Source organism: Sphaerodactylus townsendi, linkage group LG03, assembly GCF_021028975.2.
Source record: "Sphaerodactylus townsendi isolate TG3544 linkage group LG03, MPM_Stown_v2.3, whole genome shotgun sequence".
Lineage (NCBI taxonomy): Eukaryota > Metazoa > Chordata > Lepidosauria > Squamata > Sphaerodactylidae > Sphaerodactylus > Sphaerodactylus townsendi.
Window position 1 is genome coordinate 34,019,145 of NC_059427.1, and position 20,205 is coordinate 34,039,349.

The following is a 20,205-nucleotide window of genomic DNA, read 5'->3' on the forward strand; positions in this document are numbered from 1 at the left end:
CCTTGTTGATCCTTTTACCTGGAGTAAAGATTAGGTTGCTGGCAATGGGGCTTGCTTCTGAGGTAAACTCTGATGAGATGGTCGCGGATTCGCCAGTTGGAAGAGTTGCCGCGGTGCTTCAAAGCAAAGCCACCGAATTACCACCAATCACATACTCCTGGAAGTAAAGCCGCTGAGTCAACCATTTTTCTAAACAAGAAACTACTCAGTGACTAAGGATTCGAAACTGCCGTGTTTAGCACTTTCACGATAAATAAATTAGAATACTGGAGTTTATGGTACTTGGGCGGCTCGGTCTTGAAAAGGTTCGCCATCACTGACCTATAAAGGTCCTGTATGACTGGGATCAATGTACCTTGAGGAACACTGTCTTCCATATAAACCTACCCACTCACTTTGGTCATTCATTAGGGGAGAGGGAGAGATACCCACGTTTCAACTCCCTGAAACAGTGTTTTCAAGCGGTGAATAGTTCGTTCCATACATTGGTCATTCCCAGGTCCTTTTTCAGTTCTAGGACTCCTGGTACATGCAAAACAATAACGAAGAAGAGTGATTCTGAGTTTAAATTGAAATTTGGAAGCAGAGCTACCAAATAAAACAGTGGGCTTTCCTGTTGCCTCAGCTCCTTCAGTGGAGGCGCAATTCAATATGCATTGACCCGGTGAGGATTTTTTGGAGAAACATCAATCTGGTACTTTTTTTGCCCTAAAACGACTTATTCTGCGCTTCATCTACAACTATGGTATCTTCAGAGGCATGTCACAGTAAAGATGCTGCGTTTCTCTGTGGCACAGCGTGGAGTGCTTCCGAGGATGCTGGCCACAGACGCAGGCCAAATGCTAGGAGATAAAACTACCAGCCCACCACAGCCGCACAACCCAGAAAACCCAAGCAGACAGTTGATTCCAGCCGTGAGAAAGCCTTCTTCTTCAACGCCCCTTCCGCACATGCAGAATAACGCACTTTCAAGCCACTTCCACAATTGTTTGCAAGTGGATTTTCCTTTCCCGCACAGCAATATCCAGCTGCAAAGTGGATCGAAAGCGGATTGAAAGTGCATTATTCTGCATGTGCGGAAGGGAGCTCTTAACATACGTTTTCTAAGTGAACACGCATTCCTTTGGCTACTGGGGCGTCAGGTGCGGAGTTCAGCGGGATTGACTCCCAGATAACTCATGCACAGGATTGCGCGGCAACGGAAGAAGTTAAATAAAATAAATAAATAAAATAAATATTAAATATCAGTACGGGCGTGGAAAGGTAACTCCGGAAACCTCTTTTCCCAGGCTGCAATTCCTCACAAAGGACTGAGAGGAGCCCACTCAACCTAAAGGCTGCCCCGAACGTAAAGGCAAATCTCAAAGCCGGAAGGAAATTGGCCAAAGGGGTGCCCCCTTCTGCTCCGTGCCCCGCTGCCAGCCAAAGCTCGCCATAAAGCACCCGCGTCGCTGTACCTCGAGGAAAGGGAGGCGCCCCGAAGCGAAGCCAGCCGGGCAGAGAGAGGGGGGTCCAGGCGCCAGGCCGCGCGCGCGCGCGCAGCTGCTCCCGCTTCGCAGGGATGCCAGGGCGGCCGCTCCTCCCGGTGCTGCTGAGGGGGAAAGAAGCGGCCGCAGCGAGCCGGAGGAGGAGCCTGCGAGCGCTGGCTCAACCCTCCGGAAACCAGGCGTTTTAATGGAGACAGCAGGGAGGAAAGCTCAGTGCACGGAGCTCGCCATCTCTTCTTTGCAAGCGCACCTCCCGACCCGGGAACCTGAGCGCTGGGCCGCAGCTGCTCGTGCAAGCCGCGCGCAAGCTCCCTTTCGCCCAGGCCAGAAAGACTGGCAGCAGAGCATGGGAGGGGCGGGCCCTCGGTCCTTATTTTGGACTGAGTCCCCTCTTCTCCATCTAAACCACGAGTTACGCCTCTAGCAGGGGCCTTACTAGAAGCTGGGGGAGAAAATGGGTGGAGGCGGGGGAAAGAATGACAGGGGTCCCGCCTGTTATGGATTCCAGTGTGGTGCAGTGGTTGAGGTTGGACTTGAGAATCGGGTTTGATTCCCCATTTCGCCACATGAGTGGCGGACTCTAATCTGGGGGACCGGGTTTGATTACCCACTCCTCCACATGAGCAGCAGACTCTTATATGGCGAACTGGATTTGTTTCCCTGCTCCTATGCATGAAGTCTGCCGGATACCCTTGGGCCACTCAGTTCTTTCTGAACTCTCTCAGCCCTCACCTATCTAGTTGTGGGGAGGGGAAAGGAAAGTGATTGTAATCCGCTTTGAGGCTCCCTTAGAAAAGAAGTAGGGATACAAATGCAACTCTGGCCTTCAATTAGGACTCAGAATCTTGGTAGCTTGTTGCAGTCGTGGCTCCAAACGTTTAGGAGTAAAATCTTCCCTTTGCTTTTTTTGGGGCAGAATAATGGCAGCGAGAGTGGGCATAAGCTCCCTCCCGCTTTTAAGGAAATGACTACCTCGTCCACCACTTACATTTTTCATGCTGTTAAAAAAACAAAAACAAGCACACACAGCTGGAAAATAAATCCACCTCCCAAAAATCTGGTTTTGCAATTTTATCATAGTTGCGCTTACCTCATAATGCAACCTGCCTTCATAGTGCATATTTTTAATGCAATTGTTAAAACTAAACACTTACGCGCACAGCAAAAAGCAACCAAGTTGTGCTAATACATCTAATATGTGTTATTATTGTGGAAGTCGTGTGGGGAAAACCTTTTTTCAATGGCAGAAAAGGAAATGTAACTCAAACCAAACACCATTGTTCTATTTCCTCCACGTCTTTAACTCATTTCCTGGTTTATGCTCCAATTTAATGATCTCCTCAAACTAATCTCAAGAAATGTCAGTAGAACAAAACATCCAACTCGGAAGATTATGAATTATTCCACATTTTGTATTACTGCTTACATAGTTAATGATTTTTAGAAGAGAAAATATCAAGAGTTTTTGAATACTTCTGGAAATTGTCTGGGACCAACTACACATTTAATGTGTCCTGCAAGCAAACAACAAAGGCAGGGGGAACAGCCCAGATTTGTTTGTTTCTTTTAAGGGTGTAAGTGATTCTGCACTGAGCAGTGGGTTGGACTATTAGATGATCCGTATGGTGTCTTCCAATCTTATGGTTCCGTGAAATCATGAAAACAACAGAAAACAATTACAGTAGCAGATGCTGGGTCTCTGTTAATTCTATAAGAACAAACAAAATCACACTGAAGTTTTAAAAACATAATGGAAAGCAGTTTTCCATTAAGGCATCTTGTAAGACAACTGTAGACGGTCAGTGTGGTGTTGTGGTTAGGAGCAGGTGGACTCTCACCTGGAGAACCAGGTTTGATTCCCCAAGTGAGTGGTGGACTCTTAACTGATGGACTTGATTTGTACCCCACTCCAGCACATGAAGTCTGCAGGGTGACCTCGGCTAGTCACAGTTCTTCAGAGCTCTCTCAGCTTCACCTATACCTCACAAGGAAAGGAAGGAGTTTGTAAGCCGCTTTGAGACGCCACATAGGACAGAAAGGCAGGGTATAAAGCCGAACCTCCTCCTCCTCTTCTTTCTTCTTCTTCTTCTTCTTCTTCTTCAAAACAAACCTGTTCTTAAGCACAACTGTTCTTTAAAACTCTCTTATTCTTTACAAATAACGTATTTCAGACCTGCTTGCCCCCAAATGGGAAGCTACAGAAACATCAGGATCTGCTGGCTGTTCATTTCAGCGTTATTCTTATCTTGGTTATCACTAGCTAATAGCAGATGTTCATCATTTCCACAACCCAACATGACTTGCAGAACTGCTTCATTCAGAACTCAGTGTTGTCAATGGGTTCTTTTGGCATCCTAACATAACGGGAGGACCAGTGTGGTGAAGTGGATTTGAAGCTCTAATCTAGAACCAAGGTTTGTTTCCCCACTCCTCCACATGAAGCCTGCTGGGTGATGCCAGGCTAACAGGGTAGAGTCTCACGGCTCTCAGATGTTCAGGAACTACAATTCCCATCAGCCCCTACCAGCATGGCCAGTTGGCCATGCTGACAGAGGCTGATGGGAATTGTAGTTCCTGAACATCTGGAGAGCCGCAGGTTCCCTACCCCTGGGCTAGACACAGTTCTCTCAGAATCCACTCAGCCCCACCTACCTCACAAGGTGTCTGTTGTGGAGGGGAAGGAGTTTGCAAGTCACTCTGAGACTCCTTATGGTTGAGAAAAGCAGGTTCTAAAAATCCTAACTCTTCTTCATTTTTTAAATTTAAAGTTTGTTATCAGCTCTCTGTACTGAGTGCACAACTGTAAAGTGTAGTTATTTTATAGTTTCCCCCTGCATTAGCTGGAGTCCTGAATCCAGAAAAGGAGAAAGCAATAACTACTAGAATCTGAAGGATAATAGATAGAGATCAAAAAATGTGTGTGCGTAAAACACTGTGAAACTACTGAACGACTAAACCAGGCACGCTTCCCAAGAACCATCTGCTACCATGAATTGTATCCCCCACCCCTCATCTCCAAGAGGGTCTTCCAAGGCAAGTATGGCCTATTAAATTAGTCAAGCCAGAGTGGCCACAGGGGTCCAAGCGCTAGCCTCAGATGTAAGCTCCCTGCTCTGTTGTGAAGCTCATTAGGTAAGACTGGGCATATGTCAATCCTCACAGCATCTTGTAACTCCATAGGTAAGGGGAACATATGAAGTGAACATCACGTTGATTGTAGAAAACTGGGTAAACTGAGGGTTAAATCGGTCATTCAGATTTTTTACATAACTGGGCCCAGCTACACTGCAGCTACACTGAAGTTGAAAGGAATGGCTTTTAGTTATTTCCCCTTTTTTGCTGATCCTTGGGCACAGAATAGACCATGTCCAACAGCAAAAACGGGAAAATAATTCCCACCCATTACTATTTCAAAATTGAGGCCCAAATCTTAAATTCCCAAATACATAGATTGGCCCTAGCTCAGCCAATTCAGATGGATAGCTAAACTGCAGCCCTATTATGCTGAAGATACTTCGACCTTACTTGCTTGCTATAGGAACAGGCAACTTAGAAGTAGTCACAGTTCAATGCGGACATCACACCTGAAGAGCAACGCACATTTTCTACCTGCCACTTCATTTGTAGCCAAGCTGCCATAAAAATATCTCAAACATCAACACTGGTTTTCAGCACTTCTTTAAGAAGACTCTTAACACTCTGTTAATGCAAATATTTTATTTAGACCAAGATTTAAACACTTTTAAATTATTTACATTATTGTTCAACTCAACTGCCTCTTTTCTGTAACAGGTTATTAATGTACATACTCTATTTAAACTACTTTACAGCCCTTTATAAAAAAATGTACTATGTATACTCTGAAGACTATCTCTTGTAAAGCAAGAGGGAAAACCGTGTTAACACAGCAGTAACAGGTTAAAACCGTAAAAACATACTGGCATGAGTTCTAGCTAATTCAATAGAGTTCAAATATTTGTTCAGTCAGTACTGGATAAGGATCTGGTTCAATTATGTGCGCAATCCAAATGCACAGAGGCCATTTTCTTATTTCAAGAGTTTTTATTTACTGTAACCAGCTCCTGAGCAATGTCTTGAAGGCTTTGTAGAAGGCAGCATTTCTTCTCATAGACCTTTCCCCTGCCCCTGCCTTGAATGACAGGCCATATTCAGATCTTAAGAAAACCTCTGCTTGTTTGTTGTGCTTACACACACTCTTCCCTTTTGCAGATAGGATTGAAATATTCCTGATTTAAGAAGTCTTGAATCAAACTTCAATGTACAGCGATGTCTGAATGCAAAACAGAGTTTGCTTTCTTAACTTACGGAGAAGAAAAACTCCCATCTGACCACACACTTACATTTAAATGCTGCGGTAAAGTGGAGTTTAATTTAAGGCCTCCCAAAACAGGAAATTTTAAAATCACAGAGTGCACACAAGAATGGAAGAAACATGTAAGTACACTAAGCAAGTGGGCAGCCCAATTCAAGGGTTTGGGCACCAGGCTGCAGCAACAGTGGCCTGCCACTCCCATGGAGTGCTTCCCAACAGCATGGGGAAGCTTGAAATGCAAAAAAGCCTCCCCGCTTCTGGGAAACCCCCATTGGGCTTTATACCACCTTCTTGATGATGTAATTCTTAAGCTCAGACAGCCAGAGCCAGGGTGGCAATGGCCAAAAGGGCCCCCAGATTGCCCCCACTACGTCAGCAGCCTTGGGAGAGCAGGGATGCTGGCACAACGTCCAGTGCGCTGTGGCCGCACACTGATGAATTCACTGCCAGGGCAAGTGCCCCGGGGAAGGCAAATCCGCCGGTGTGGCCGCATACGGTTCCCACTGGCAAATTCATCCCCCCCCCCTTTCGGTGGGGCTGCAAATGAGCAGAAGTCTGAACATAGATTCAGCTACACAGTTCCTCAAGAAATGTATTCTTATTTAGTATAAATAATGCGTCTCCAGTTTACTACTAAATCTTTTCTTTCTTGACATATCACTTTTTACACCAATGCCATGCAGGTCGCTTTCCACATTATCCTTTTGTAAATACAGGGAGATTGCATCCATGGCTCTATCTGCACAAAAAAAAAGCTTTAAGAGTTTTGCATATATAGGCAAAAAACTCTAGAGGCCGATCAGCCAGGGCACATTTTTGTGGGAGGGGCCATTGATGTAATGTTCACGCTTACAAGATGCTTTTAGAGGCTACAGAGATACATGTGGGCTTGCAAAATATTATGCAAATGAATCTGTGAAAACCAATGATAGCAATGTTGTCCATTTTCAATTGCAAGTGGCTTTAAATACTTCAAAAGAGAAACACCCTTCATACTTGTTGATTGTCAAGAGATTAGCATGCTGATGAAGAGCTGAGGTTATATGGGAAGACTGAGCCCAAATTTGGGTTCCAAAACTAATTACTTGCACCCTTTTCATTGGTTTGAAATACACTTCATGTATGTAAGAAGGGGCAAAAGTTTCAATATTATTCCAGCTTTGGGTTCATTTTTAAAACATTGTTCTTTATTTGGTCTGGTGGGTTTTCCGGGCTGTGTGGCCATGGTTGAATCTGGCTGTGAAAGCCTTCGACAATACATTGTTCTTTATATCTGCTAACTTCAAGATCTGTTCTCATATTAGAAGGTATAAATAAGTCAAATTTTCCACACAGCAGCATCGACTGGCAATTTTTTTTCTTGGCCAAAAAAACACTCTATGCAGGCCTGCCTGCACTTTAAATCAGGATTATATGATCAAGTACTTTACCAAGTCAAACATTCCCACACACAGAAAAACTAGCATATCAGGGAGATGTGGGTGCTAGAACTCCTCCCCACATACAGGCAATGGCTTAGATCCACTGGAGTTTTTCCACAGGCGCAACTGTCTCTGGCCCAGAGAACCTGACTTTCTTGCCCCTTTTCTTCCTGCAGCAGCCAGAAATCCAAGACTTTTTTTCCCCCCAAGCAGGACATTTTTCACAAGGGGAAGAAGTCAGTGAAGGACTCTGCAGATTTTGACTTAGGAAAAATGTCTCAGGTATCAATCTACAGAATCAACAGTTAATTGAAAAACAGACAGAATCAACCTGATAGAAATATATTTTCAGAGTGGATGTCATGTATTAATGAGCAAGTGAGGTTTCATTTAAAACACAACTTCCAATTTCTGAAGAGAACATTAAAAAAAAACCCGGAAGCAGCTAAGGGTTTTTAAATATGGTATTAACCATACCTTTTCTCAGAACAGCCATGGAAGTGAACTTTATGGGGATTAATTTTTTTAACCACAGTAGGTAGGACAGTACCGTGAACAAATTCCTTCTGTGGATTGGGCGAACAAAAGTGAGCTGTCTCATTTAGGCTAAATTTCCGGAAAGGCAATAAGGTTCTCTGTTATTTTTTGACATCTACCTTCTAAAATCTTTTCTAAATGACTGAAGATAATCTGAAACATCTACAGTTTTATGCACTTTTTTAAATTAAAGGGCATTCAAACCCACTTTAAAAAACAGACCATGGGAAAAGAGAAGCCATCATTCAGTGTGTGAATATATAAGAATCTTGTTCCCTTCTTTCCTCATAAAATTAGTAAGTTTTGCATCATCTAACAGGTGTCCAACTCACGGCCCTCCAGATGTTATGAACTACAGTTCCCATCGAACTGTAGTCCATAACATCTGGAGGGCCGTGAGTTTGACACCTATCTAACTTAATGCCACTGAAAATGCTAAGCAACCTCCTCTAAATGGCAATGTATTAATTTTTTGGAATGGAAGCCCCATAGGGGACAAGGAACCAAATACTTCCTAAACAGGAGGGAATTTGGTTTCTTTTTCAGTACTTGGGGAGAAAGGCAAACAACTGCCTTTGTGGACAACACAATATTTATCTCTACCTGGTTAGAGCATCATAGTACAAATCCAAGTGTTAATTTTTAAAATATATTAAAAGCACTCATCCATTTTGTTTCAATAACGTCATTTGAAATCACTATATTTAATAAGAGATATTGTCCCTGAATTTAGATCAATATCAGGGTATCAGATAACTATTAGAATTATCCAGTCACATTCTGCAACAGCTGCAATTAAGAACTCCCTGCTGTCAGATTAGTTAATATTACCAACAAATTTGCATACTACTGTACACATGTAAGGTATCCTTCCTTTTAGTATGCATTGATAAAGCCATGGATATAGGACTTATTTTAAATATTTAACAAATAATTTAACAGTTGGCCACCATGAAAGCATAACGATTCTTCCAGGATATGAACTCTACACCATAAATCACTTTATAATACAGATTCTTTACAATTCATTTGAATTTACATGAATTTTCCTAAAGTTTAATGCAAGAGGCAACCTCAACAGTAATTAACTGTGTCTTTGTTTTAGAAGTTCATCAATCTGAGTCTTGTACATGTTTTTGACATCTTCAAGGTCCAATTTCAGTTCTTCTGCCTCTTCTGCTTTCTCCCCATACATCTGGAGAATGGTATTATATCTCTGATCCAGATCCTATAACAACATGGCCTGGTGGTTACCAACTTACTCTCCACATTTGCAACAACAACAGGATTAACACTTTTCTGTCTGCCTGCAGGCAGAGTGTTCTAGATATCGAAAATATTAAACCTCCTGTTAATTAATATACTATTTTATGCTTCTGTGGATCTGCAGTTGGCCCCTGTGTACATTTGTTTATTGGAAGCTTTTTAAAATTTAAATTATACAAACTGCCGAATACACTTGCTTTAAAGCCTCTGATGGGCTTTGTAAGGGAAGGAAGTTTCAGAGCCAAATCTCTAGTAGCCTTCCCCTCTTTCTGCTTCTTAGTGGTGTGTTGGAGGGTGCATGTGTCAGAAACTGAAACCTGTTCTTTGGCCATAATTCCACAAAGGAGCAGCTGGCACCTGTCTCTCTTTCTACCTTTAATCCATTTCAGGTGCCAACTGTGTACTCTTTCTCCCCAACAGAAAACCACTGAAGAGTTCATGTTTCATTCAGCATTCAGAGATCTTATTTCAAGGACAGAATTAAATGATAGCACTGATATTTGAGAATGAGTTTATAGTATCGAAACTAGAATTTAAGGGTACAATAGGTAAACCTCTGGAAGTTTCATAGAGAACATTAAATTCTCCATTCTGTTGAGGGGGGAAAAGCATTAATTCCATTTTTTTGATGTATTAAAAGCACTTATCCCCTTTTATTCAACAATGTCACTTGATCAATATATTTAATAAGTGATATTGTTCCTCCATTTAGATCAGTATCAAGATATTAGACATAGGGACAATAAACAAGCAACCACAGTTGATTTTCTATGGAGAACAATCACTATTAAGTCATTTCGAGACGGTAAAGTCCACAAACACATCTGTTTGTGATTACTGAAACAGCAATCTTTTCCATTTTTACTAAAAATTGACCACCATTTTCCAAACAAGATCAATTTTGTCTATTGCTGAGATTTGATGGAGTACAACGTACATCAAAAGTGTGCTAGTTCACATAGACAGCAAATAGATAACAAAAACATTTACATTAAATACTGAATACATATTAGGTTTCATCACAAATAAAATTCACCTACCCTTAGCTGCACACGTAGCTTGGGTATCTCCTTTACCTTTTCTTCCAAGTCATCATTTTGATTTGTTAACTTTACCAGCTCTTCCGCCATTATTGACCGAGTTCTTTCAAGGTTTCCAATTTCCAGCTGAAATAATAAATATCTCACAATTAGATTTTGATGTTCATTTACAAATAAACTCTGACTCACTTAAGACGCTGAGGGTTATTATTTAATCCAGCATAATTCTGGAAAAGCAAATTAAATCAGCTGCAGAAAATGCTTTTTTCCATTCTTAATTTAGCCTGGAAGATGGCTCCCAATCCTGATTCAGCCAATCTGGCCATCTGGATCCAGGCAAGTACAACATACAAGCCACAGCAATCTCAAGACTAGAGTGTGTATTACAATGCACTTTGCCTTTCAAAACAATTCAGAAACTTCAGTTTCTTAGAAAGTTACTGGTTGCTTACTATTAGGAGCTAGTCAATTCATCCAGGATACATTAGTCTCAGTGGTAAGAGACAACAAAAGTCGACATTTATGGTGGGTCAGAAATCTTTTCTTGAATTCTGACAATAAGAGTGAAGTTTGAATATCGATAGAATAGTGTATGTATATATATGTTACATTTTGTTTTGAATGGAAGATATATTTTTAGCATGGCTTTTATTACAAAGTTACCATTTTTAAAGGCATAGTTGAGTTTTACCGGTCAGCTCAAATTAATGTCCAGATCAGAAATCTGACAGATTTGGCCTTGATCGTTTTGATTAAAAATGACATCTATACTAGCTCACATAGGAACAATGTTGAATGTCATGTCTTTGCTCTCTCTTTTCAGGATCCCCAAACGTAAGCCACAACAAAAATGGTAGGGCTATTTCTATATCATAAGAACATTTTTGTGAGGTCTTAAATCCCATCATATTGATTATGATGGTTTCAAAAGCCCCATTAGAACCATAAGTATGTAAGAAGAAACAGAAGCAGAGTCCTGTTTGTCCCCATGCCACTTGTTTAACCTGCACATCTGAAAAAAGATTACTGTAATGTAGACAACCTGACCTGGGTGGTGCAGAGGGGGAGAGAATGGTCTTTCTCCCAGAATGCTGCCTGTCAGACCTGGCAGAACAGTGCCCTGAAGAGACTGTTTGAATTCAGAAACTCCATCTTGGGACTGTGTCTGACCTTGTGAGCAAGAACGTCTACAGCATAGGTGTCAAACTTGCAGCCCTCCAGATGTTATGGACTACAGTTCCCATCATCCCCTGCCAGCATGATGCTGGCAGGGGATGATGGGAACTGTAGTCCAAAACATCTGGAGGGCGCGAGTTTGACATCTGTGGTCTAAAGGAACCCTCCCCTCCCCCCCCAACCTCATGCCTGGCCCATATTCAGGAAATAGCATTTGAATATGAACAGCAGCACACCTGGGTGAAACCAGTTCTTTTGTCTACCTCTCTTAATCTACTCAAGAGTTTTCCTGTGACTCATCCTTCTTGTGTCGAAGGCTTTCACAGCCGGATTCAACTGGTTGTGGTAGGTTTTCCGGGCTGTGTGGCTGTGGTCTGGTGGATCTTGTTCCTAGAAAACCTTGCATTTGTGTGTTTTCACCCCAGTAATTGAGTGATTGTGAGTGAGATTTCGTTTTATTTCATTTAAATAAAAACATTTAAAATAATTTATTTTTCTCTGCTGCATTCTTATAAAGAGTTGAAACCCGTATACACAGGCAATATATTGATCAAGTTAACCAAAGCTCCTTAAGCGACCTTGTGCAAAACAGCTAATTTCCCCAACCAAAGAGGGTCATTGCGTCCCACCATTTCGGGTAACAGTAAAGACAACCAAGCATCTCCAGTGCTCTTTTGCTCCTGATGAAAAAAGAGATCCAATAATAGCTGCACTTGTAGGAATATGAAAGTTATCAGTAATACCATCTGTTTCTTTCCTTCCCTGTGCCCTGGGCATCCCATCACTTATACAGCTACTGGCAAAAGGGTACTGAAAGTTTTAGTATAAATGGTTTCACCATGCAGGCAACAATTTTAACATGAGGTTCAACCCATCTAGTCTATGAACCCTGCCAGATGGTGTTGATAGCAAGCAGGGGAGGCACAGTAAGACAAGCATATGAAAAGGATACTCAGAATCCATGTAGTCATGGTTTTGGGACTGAAAGTGACTCTTCACCAACATCTTAAGAAGAGCTACCTGCTAATGTGAAACATCAACTGCAAAGGAAATTTCCCACATGATTTCTGACCTCCAAAGTAGGGTGAGAATTTCTGTTGTTTCAACCCAATAGATGGATGCATAGAAGCCGGTATCTATCTAACCTTACAGCAAAAGTGAGATGAACTCCAGCAAAACAAGCATGGAAAACAGGAATGGTGCATGCTGGAACAAGTGTTCCTACATCCATACACAAAATGCACATATAACATTCAGGTTACCTGTAGGTGAGATATTTCTCCATCACGCAATTTTAACTGTGACTGTAGATTTTCAATAATACTTGAACCTGCTCCCATTCTCACTGCATCATAGAGATTACTTCCACTTGTAGACACTGAACCAAAGGAATGTTCATGAGTGTCATCCTGTTAAGTAAAGTGTGAAAGACAACTGTGAAACGGGGTGATAAAAGAATTTAAATTAAATGAATGGTTGGATCCAGACAGCAGTTTTGTTAACAGAAAGAGAGGGGCTATATTCACCAATCCCCCCTCCCCCCATTCTCCCTTTCCTGTGTCCAAAAGCAGCATTTCAGGGAGATCTGTGGGCTGCAGCAAGAGAAGGGAAAAGGAAAAACTCTGTTGTGCTAACAGAAATAACTACTAATAGCAGAAATACTTTCTGGATCCAGTCCAATGATTCCTTAATCGAAGTTAATTGAAAAATAAAAATATGAACAATTCCTGGGTTTTAAAAAATACCCTGTGGTGTAGTGGACAAAATACTGGGCTTGAAACTAAAACACTGAATCCAAATCCTTGTGCAGCCATGAGCCAGTTACTTATCACCTTAACATAATTCACTGGTTGTTATGATGGTAAAATTGGTGGGGGGCGGGAATGTGGTAGGCACATTCAACACCTTGATGTTCTTGGAGAAAGTGTGAAGAAAATCCAAAGTTTTAATGAGGAAATTCAAATAGTAGTAGCAAAGACATTTCAGTGGTTTGCACAATATTCCAGAAACAATTGCATTTAACACAGAACAATAGAAATGTCTGAAACTGGTAGAGGTGGGTTAAAAGTCAGATTTCATCAGAAATGCAATTTTTATGTGGCTTAATACAATATCACAAATATAAGCCACTTGAACAAAGAGAACCAAATTCAGTTTCTAGTTATGACTATATATCTAATTGATGCATATACTGTATAATGTTTTCTATCTGCATTCCCACAGTCATTCCTTCAGATACAATGAAGCAGCAAAATTTTCATTTTTGCCAGACAGTATTTTAGCTGCATCCAGCTAAGACAACAAAAAAACCCCATGATCTACAGAAAATATCACACAGAAGCAGCAAATGCAAAAGTATTGCAATACCTGGGACATGAAGGAGGCCTGAAGCCCTGCCATGTCCACTCCACTGACGGAGCTGGAACGAGACAGTGTTGGAGTACTTGAGACAGTTTCTGTTGCTGATTGAGTCAATAATTTACGCTCCTTGAGGAAAACACATAATATCCATGGGGAGAAAAAAGAACAGAGGTTAGTGCTTTTCTGAATGAGCTTTTCTGAATGAGAACAAATTCATGCCTTCTCGGAGCAATATGGCTCTTAGTAAAAAATAAATTGTTGTTGTTGTTTTCAAATCATGCCCCAGTGAGTGTACCATAGTGAACAAGGGGAAATGTAATCATAACAAAAATAAGTGCTTCCAAAAGACATTGTTCACAGAAAAGCGGATGAAAAGACACAGCCAAGGGAAAAGGAAGGAGCAAGGGGCAAGCATAACAGTAGGGCCTGGCTTACTGCAAGCAGATTCGCAGGGAAACAAAGCTCATGAAACAGAATGTCCTATGAATGCAGGAAGGTGCCTTGTACCCAGCCAGATCACTGGTCCATTTATCTATTTATTGTTTAATGTGAGGTATATCCAGGAATGGAACGGTACCTTTTCTCTTGCGGTTTCTTGTACAAAAATGGCTTTCTTTTTTTCCTGTTCTACTTTCATTTTCTCCATTTCTAACTGAGTGGCTAGCAGCATCTAAAGAAAAAACACAGATGTCTTAACTCAATGGAAACTCTACATTATACTACAGCCATATTATATCAAGGAACTAAATAAACCTTTTCTTTCTTGGCCTCTTCAACGGTTTTCACATACTCTTCTTTAAGATTTTCGAGTTCAACTTCATACCTATATTAAAAGAGAAAAGAAAGTTTGCATTTAAAAAAATCAGTAATATGTATTTCTATTGTTAGTTCGTACAACAGAATTTAAAGAAAAAGGCTGCTCAACTCCATTGTCCGTCTTTGGTTATTATCCATAGGATGAAAGATCCGTATTATTATTATTATTATTATTATTATTATTATTATTAGTGTACAGGAATGTCTCATAAAGAAGCTGATACAATATACATGCCTATCCAGGACATCAGCAGTTGGCCACCCTCTGGCCATTAATAAAATACACAACAATAGGATACACATGCTCTCTATCTTCATTACACATGGGTAGAATTGCTAGGAAGAAGAAGAGTTGGATTTATATCCCCCCTTTCACTCCTATAGGAGACTCAAAGGGACTTACAAACTCATTTTCCTTCCCCCATCACAACAAACACCCTGTGAGGTAGGTGAGGCTGAGAGAGCTCCGAAAAACTGTGACTAGCCCAAGGTCACACAGACAGCATGTGTTGGAGTGTACAGGCTAATCTGGATTCCCCAGATAAGCCTCCACAGCACAGGCGGCAGAGCAGGGAATCAAACCCGGTTCCTCCAGATTAGAGTACACCTATGTCACTGCTTAACCACTATGCCACTGCTGCTGGAAGACCAGTGTGTACACTGTGTTGGCAAATGCATAGCATCAAAAATGTTTCTGCACCAGACCAGTCGTTATTATGTTTGCCAGTTGTTAATGGTGTGACCCTTCCTTTCTACTGCCTTTGATTAAATGTTCCCAAGATAATTAAAAAATGAGTTTTGAAATAACAAATGCTAACATCCTACCTTGGTTACTCAAATCATGCATATTTCTTAATTAAAGTATATATTTGAAAAAGGAATTTACCGATTGTTTTCATTTTCCAGTTTCTTGAGCCTGGCTTTCTCTGCTTCTCGTTGGGCTTGAAGGCGGCTATTTTCTTGCCTGAGGAGACTATTCTGTGATTCAGCAGAAGATAACTGGATTTTATTGGAAAGAAGTTCTTCTGTAGCAGCCCGTTCTCTTTCAGCCTGTGCAGCGAGGGCAGTTTGAGATTCCCCTAACAACAACAACAACAAATCATACTACTAAATGTTACATTTAGGCATCTGTTGCTTCGACTAATAGCAAGTAACTTAGCCTTTCCATAAATGTTTGCAATATTATTAGCCAGTTGAAAGTTTCAACACTGAATGTCAGGCTCTATACTCGTTGTTTCGCTGTCCTCCCTTAAAAAAAAGCAGTTTAGCAAACTTCATTTACAATGACCAGGGTCCAAAAAATGCATACAATTTGTCCAAGTATGCAATGACACCTTTTCTCCCCACCCTTCCCCACAATACTCTTCTCCAGATTGCTTCTAAAAATCAGAGATCCTGTAAAACAACATTTGAATTATTGTAGGATAAAACCTGAAAACACAAACAAATTTTCACAATGAAAGGGGTGTGTGTGTGTGTTTGTTTTGATCATGCACATGTTGATCCTAGCCATTCAAATCAATGAACTACCACAGCACAGATTCCAGATTTTCTGTGGTCTGTGGTCCTAGGAGGGAGATGTAGAGTGGCCTCATCAGATCTTGGAAGCTATGCAGGGTCGGATCTTGGAAGGGACACTGCCAAGGAAGATTCTGCAAAGGGAGGCAATTGCAAATCATCTCTGCCTTTCACCTGCCTTGAAAGCCCCTTGCCAGAGTCGGCTGCAACTTGACAGCACTGACACATGTACATAATCATAACAGCCTGATGGCCCAGCCAAACCCAATCTCATCAAAGACTGGACACAGTAAGTACTTGGATGGAAGACAGGGGTGCTATGCAGAGGAATGCAATGGCAAACCACCTTCACTCATATCTTGCCTCAAAAACTCCTTGGTCCCGGGGCTGTCAGGACTATTACTGTCTGACAGTAAACGATTATCACTATTAATCCTAGTCCAACTGCATTGCTTACTGGCACTCTTTCCCATCTGACTGAACTGCTTTTCATATTTTTTTAATCCACCCTGAGTCTCAGTGAGAACAGCAGCCTATAAATGAAATTATCATCACCATTTAATAATGATAATAATGAGCCCACGTGTGCATACATACACCTGGATGAATACATGGTCTTTTACTTTCCTAAATATTCATTTTAACTGAGTCCTCAATTTCTCTTACAGAAATTGTACTCAAAATTCAGTCTATAAATTTTATTTTTGATTTAATTTGATTTCTAACCCATCCCCTCCCCTGCTGCATACAGACTCTGGGCAGCTAACAACTTATAATGTGTCATTAAAATGCGGTGAGTATATAAATACATAGAATTAAATATATGTAACATAATCCTAAAAAGCCCTGAGGTGGCATGTAATCATTCCCACATTAGATCGTCTAGATATAGCATTGTTCAGTGATGGGGGCAGAGGGGGACAGGGACCTAGCCCTGTCCAGTACAGGGACTGCTGAGCAGAATTGGCATATTTAATGGTTCCCGATAGTTTTTATGGGAGACCAGAAGCAATATCCTTAGCAGAAACATAGGTGGGTGGATGGGGCAGCCAGCTGATGTCAGTGAACGTTCTCAATGTCAATACATGAAAAATCCTCCTTGATCTTCCTATCGAACCAATAAACCTTAGCCTTACCCAGCCTATCGGAAAGATTTTTCTCTAGCTTCTCCCAAGATGCGGTCTGTGCTCCCAAGTTCGCCTGCAGGTTCTCGATTTGCCGCAGCAGTGGCCTTGTAGCAGAGGTGACACTTTGGCTGAGCTCCTGATTGCGAGTCTCTGCTTCTTGAAGTCTCTAAGATCAGAAATGGGATAAGTGAAGCTCTAGACTAGCACAGATCTAAACATTTAACAGTTTGCCTTGTTTTAAGGTGCAGAATGTTTTGCCGGAGCCACTATTAGCAGTCAATTCTTGTTTGAACTAGAACTGCATGTAGCACCGTGTAAAACAATATGCAATAAGCTATGCTTTTTTTTTAAAGATCCCTTGCCAAGCTGAATTCTGTGCCTGTATAAAACAAAACCATGCACACATTGACTAACTCCTGATAATTTCTTTTCTTCTCACTGTCAGGAGTAATTGGAGTTATTTTACGGCATAGGATTTAAGGCAGCATTTAAAGCTTTGGTTTAGATGCCATGCATCACAAATGTAAGATGCTAGCATAAGTGAACTTTTCTGGTCGTTGAAGGATGTTGTGGAGGGCCACGCAACCTGAACAACTGCAGTGAAAGAGGACAGCAGGAACAACTGCATCTCCCTGCTGCTTTCTGCCACTGGTGCTTTGAGTAAATCAAGAGGTCAGACGGAGGGGGGCGATTCTGCTCACTTTCCCCATCTCAGCGAAGCTCCCTGTGGTGCACAGCACTGCACCAACACAAGTCTCCCAGGCCTCAGCACAGCCTTTCCACATACAGATGCTAAGAAAAGCTACCAAGACAGAAAAGATCCACCACTGCCATTGTCTTGTACTCATGCTGGAGGGCACCTAACCCTTTATTTCCCCCAGCAGAAGAAAAGTAGTTTCATTGGTTGACCATGTTTTGATTACCGTTTTGTATCTCTTCCTATTTACGTGATACCTTAGATGTCTGTCACGCAGACAAGCAAAATAATAGCATTTATTTATAAACAATGGACAAAAGTACATGTTTTCCCTTTAATGCTCCAACTTCTTAAAGTAAGCAGCTGATGGGAATGCATTCTATAGATGAGGAGCCCCTCCAGAAAAAGAACCTCTTTCTGGTAGCATCCAGGTTGGGAGGGCACAGAGGAAAACGTCAACAGATGACCCCGGCTGAAATTGAAAGAGGAGCTAGAGAACAAATGAAGGGGAGGACTGCACATACAAACAGCTCATTAGAGTCTGGAGTAAAGGGGATTAAATGATGCAGCAGTTTCAGAAAGACGGGTGGGTCTAAGCAGAAGATTGAGAACCACCGCATTAAATATTGAATGATCCTGAGATAAAGCAGACATCCCCTGGCCCTGTTCTCTTAACAGCGTACTGAGAGACTCACATTTCAACCTTCCAGCATTAGCCAAATAAAACTGCAGTATAGTGCAGAGAGAACACTTTCACACAGATAAGAACCTCATAGACAAGGAACAGACTGTGGCCAAATCTACTATTCCCTCTGTATTTTGAAAAACTGGATGGAACAAGTCCCAATCAAACTGGGAGACCAGCTCATTCCCACCTGTTTTATCTTGCTGGAAAATTTTTAAAAACCAACTCTGTGAAGAAAAACAGTTCTAGGGTTTGCAAGAGTTCACTGACAGTTTAACATCATCCAGGAGTAATTGCCAGCGTACCTGCTGCAGTTCGGCAATTTCTTGGCGTAAGTAGTCTTCCTTTCTACCTGTTTGCTGCTCTGCACGCTGCAGGGCCAGCCTTAAATCTGCCACCTGTTTAAACAGGAATAAAGATACAGTTTGAACTTACAGAACTATAACTTTTACATTTGGAATAGACTGTGCTCTTCATAAGGATTTTTGTTTTGTTTTGCTGTACTAAGTGAACAAAATGAAATTCTTCAGAGGGACTGAAGATGTGTTGGAAGCAGTGAATGGATTGAGCTGGTGCCTGTGCCTCTAGTGCTGTGCAAAGTAGCACGGACACTCAGCAGAGGGACTTACCTTGGCACAGTGGCATTGTGGGGGGTGGGAAGGGTGCCCGGGAACTGCCCTCCGTGCCTCCACTGCTTACATTAGTTCAGCTGGCTGCTCTTTGCAGCCAGTTGAACTGCAGGCTGCTCTGGGCTGCCCCCCCACGGGGTCTCCCCCCCCCACTTAGTTCAGTTGGCTGCTCCGGGCTTCTGCTGGGGCGGGGGAAGGGTGTGGGAGGGCAATCCCCCCCTTCCCATGGCAGCTACGCCACTGCCTTGGCAGCCAGCTGTCCAGGAAGGATTCCCAAGGACTTTTGGCCCGCAGCAGCCGATTTATGATATCCAAAAGGGAGGCAAAAGTCAGTGTTTCCTATGGGATTTTTCAGGGGGCTGGAGTTGTTTTCTTTTTCCCCCCTTCCTTGTCCACCTGAAACCCCACTGGAGGCAGCACAGGTGCGCTGCTGTGGCTCAACACTTAACCATTAGGGCATATACCAAATTGTGTCAATAAAAACATGTACACGAGTTGCTGTGTCCAACCTGAATTGCTAAAGCTTCTTGTTGCTGATGAGCTTCCTCTTGGGCCTTCTCTAAAGCCATGCCAAGTTCCTCTTTAGCCTTCATTTCACGACTTAATGCCGCTTCTTGTGCTTCACTGTCCTTCGTAGCATTTGCTTTGTGAAGATCTGCAAGATCTCTGAAAAATTATAATTTTAGAACATAAAAACATTCACATGTTTTAGAATCCGAGAGAAAATATAGCTCACAGTGCTCTATTGGACTGACGCAAAGAGTTACTTCTACAAAACGCAGCAGAATCTGAATGCATCTATTGTTACAGAAGAATCCTTACCTATATGCATTATCAAGGGCTGCTTGGACACTCCGGTTCCTCTCTTCAAGATCTTCCACTTCCACCTGGAGTCTGCTAAGATCCTTCTCCTGCCGCTCAACCAAGCTATTCAGCTGCTTAATGCTCTCCCGGTGCTGTTTTTCAACTTCCTCTTTGCCATCCAGTACCTTTTACAATGAAAAACAACGACAATCTTATCAGTGTGAAATAGCTTCCAAGAAGCTGGAAACAAAGGATCTCCAGAAAAGCTTATTATTAGCAAAGACTGCAACATGCCTACTGATTATGGA

General features: G+C 41.9%; 1 protein-coding gene across 1 annotated transcript in view; it reads right to left on the bottom strand.

Moving 5' to 3' along the window:
• Positions 1 to 5,189: 5,189 nt before the first annotated feature.
• TMF1 (TATA element modulatory factor 1) overlaps positions 5,190 to 20,205 on the bottom strand; it is a 28,180-nt gene continuing 13,164 nt past the window's right edge. The window contains exons 7-17 of the mRNA XM_048489976.1: positions 19,916 to 20,082; positions 19,603 to 19,759; positions 18,770 to 18,862; positions 17,092 to 17,248; positions 15,324 to 15,516; positions 14,375 to 14,444; positions 14,199 to 14,291; positions 13,628 to 13,747; positions 12,523 to 12,669; positions 10,085 to 10,210; positions 5,190 to 9,006 (exon numbers count right to left, since the gene is read on the bottom strand). Coding sequence (XP_048345933.1) covers positions 8,863 to 9,006; positions 10,085 to 10,210; positions 12,523 to 12,669; positions 13,628 to 13,747; positions 14,199 to 14,291; positions 14,375 to 14,444; positions 15,324 to 15,516; positions 17,092 to 17,248; positions 18,770 to 18,862; positions 19,603 to 19,759; positions 19,916 to 20,082 — 1,467 coding nt within the window. The 3' untranslated portion in view covers positions 5,190 to 8,862. The remainder of the gene's footprint in view (positions 9,007 to 10,084; positions 10,211 to 12,522; positions 12,670 to 13,627; positions 13,748 to 14,198; positions 14,292 to 14,374; positions 14,445 to 15,323; positions 15,517 to 17,091; positions 17,249 to 18,769; positions 18,863 to 19,602; positions 19,760 to 19,915; positions 20,083 to 20,205) is intronic.